Source organism: Loa loa (assembly GCF_000183805.2).
Source record: "Loa loa unplaced genomic scaffold supercont3.224, whole genome shotgun sequence".
Classification (NCBI taxonomy): domain Eukaryota; kingdom Metazoa; phylum Nematoda; class Chromadorea; order Rhabditida; family Onchocercidae; genus Loa; species Loa loa.
The window spans coordinates 40,013-41,962 of NW_018108404.1; the positions used below are offsets into that span (position 1 = coordinate 40,013).

At 27.7% G+C, this 1,950-nt stretch overlaps 1 protein-coding gene across 1 annotated transcript in view; it reads left to right on the forward strand.

Annotated features, from left to right (window-relative positions):
* Positions 1-1,682: 1,682 nt before the first annotated feature.
* The window catches only part of LOAG_12671 (hydroxymethylglutaryl-CoA synthase), a gene marked incomplete at its 5' end in the record, with an annotated part of 4,887 nt that continues 4,619 nt past the window's right edge, over positions 1,683-1,950 (forward strand). Inside the window, one exon of the mRNA XM_020448581.1 lies at positions 1,683-1,784. Within this exon, the coding sequence (XP_020301290.1) occupies positions 1,683-1,784 (102 nt within the window). The remainder of the gene's footprint in view (positions 1,785-1,950) is intronic.

The following is a 1,950-nucleotide window of genomic DNA, read 5'->3' on the forward strand; positions in this document are numbered from 1 at the left end:
GAAAAAAAAACCTTAACTCAAATGATAGTTTGGAGTTGTGGTCAAAATTATATTCGCTTCATATTGTGGTCATTTCTCTTGACCAAATTGGTCAAAGTTTTTAATTTTGGTATTATCCAACGAATAAAAAAAAAGAGAAAAAAAAAAGCAATATTGTATGAAAAAAAACTTTCCATACAATATGTGTAGGCTATTTTAAAGTTTCTTTCAAAAGCATTAGGTAATATTTGGAAATTTTTTTTAATTAGTGAAGGAATAAACTTGAATAGGTTAAATTATTTAATTATCAACCAATTTCAGGGGACAAAGTTTACTTTTGTGGTGCTTTAGGTGACAACTCTTAAAGACACTTTTAGAAGGTATCAAAGGATACCATAAAAGATATCTGATCTTTTCCGAGTTTTTTTTTTTTTTTCTTTAATACTTTTAAATCTGGCCAAACAGAAATTTTGTATGCAGTGTTAATTGTAAATTTCATATTATGACAAGGTAAAGTTAAGCCTTGAGTTAATTAATTAATTAATTAACCCGTTTCTTTCATACTCTCTAAATGATATTTCCATCCATTTTGGCTTATCTGCAAGTTTGACATCAAAGATCAAATGGTACTTCAATTTCAGCCCTTTTAGAGTAACATCCATTTTGGCTTATCTGCAAGTTTGACATCAAAGATCAAATGGTACTTCAATTTCAGCCCTTTTAGAGTAAAAGCATAATTGTAGTGAATGGAGGGAGTGGACAAATTATATGATGTAATATTTCTGCGTAAGAGAAGAAATAGCGTTGTAATTTGAGAAAGAGAAAAGATCATCAAAATTTATGAGGCATTATAGTGAGTGTGTAAATAACTGGAGAAAAGTGAGAGAATGAAAAAAAAATTAGAAGATAAGAATAATATAGAGTGTAGTGATATAAGACCGAAAAGGGATGATGAAATATTTATGAAGAGACGATAAGCATTATTGGAAATTTTAAAAGAGTATTAGTTTTAAAGATTGAAAAAAAAAGATGAGTGTTAGGGGGATTTGTGTTGTAGCAGTGATTGAGAGCATTGATTGGTTTAGGCTGTTAAAGAAAGTAACAAGTATTGATGTAAGAGGTATTCTCGAGAAAGTCTAATAAAGTTTACTCTCGAATTGTGATGATTTAATTAGCAAGAAGGGTAATTTCAGTCTCATTTCTTTCAATAAATGTCTTCTAAGTTAGAGGTTTGGGATTAATTAGCCAAATGGTTTGTAGAAAGTTCGAAACCCATTAATTGTTTTGACGCTTTATATTTCTGTACTTGTTCCTAATTTCTTTACTTACTTATTTACAACATATTTACTTCTTGCCATTTTCATACTTAAGATTTATATGCATATCTAAAAGTATGCTTACTTATCATTTACCTATTATCTTACTTATCATTTATGTAATAGAATCTTGTATCCTTATCAATTATCGAATTATCGGTTCTTTATGTTTAGTTAACTTATATTGTTATCAACTCTTTTTTTTTTCCGTTAGCACTGCTAACAAATTATATTTGGAAAAATATTCTTTAAATATTTTCTTTTAGAGGAAATTCTTCTTTCCTAAAGAGATCAGCTTTTTCTTTTTTTGTTGTTTGATCATTTCGTTCTTTTTTATTTTTACATTCCGTAAATATTCAGGATATATTTCCTTTCAGTTGTTTCAGGATGAAGTCCAAAAGGGAAGTATGGTTAGCGGATCAAGTTGGTATACGTGGTATAGAATTATATATTCCGAAATTGTATATAAATCAGGAAGATCTTGAAACGGTAACTTAATTTTTTCATTAATATTTATGTTTATGCTATTCATATTAAGAGTTGTTTGTGTATTCATGGTTTAACCTTTACCCTTTCAATAAATAATTCCAGAAATGATATTAAGCAAATGTTTTTCTTTTTCCAACAATATTTTCTTTGTTTTTTTTTTTTTTTT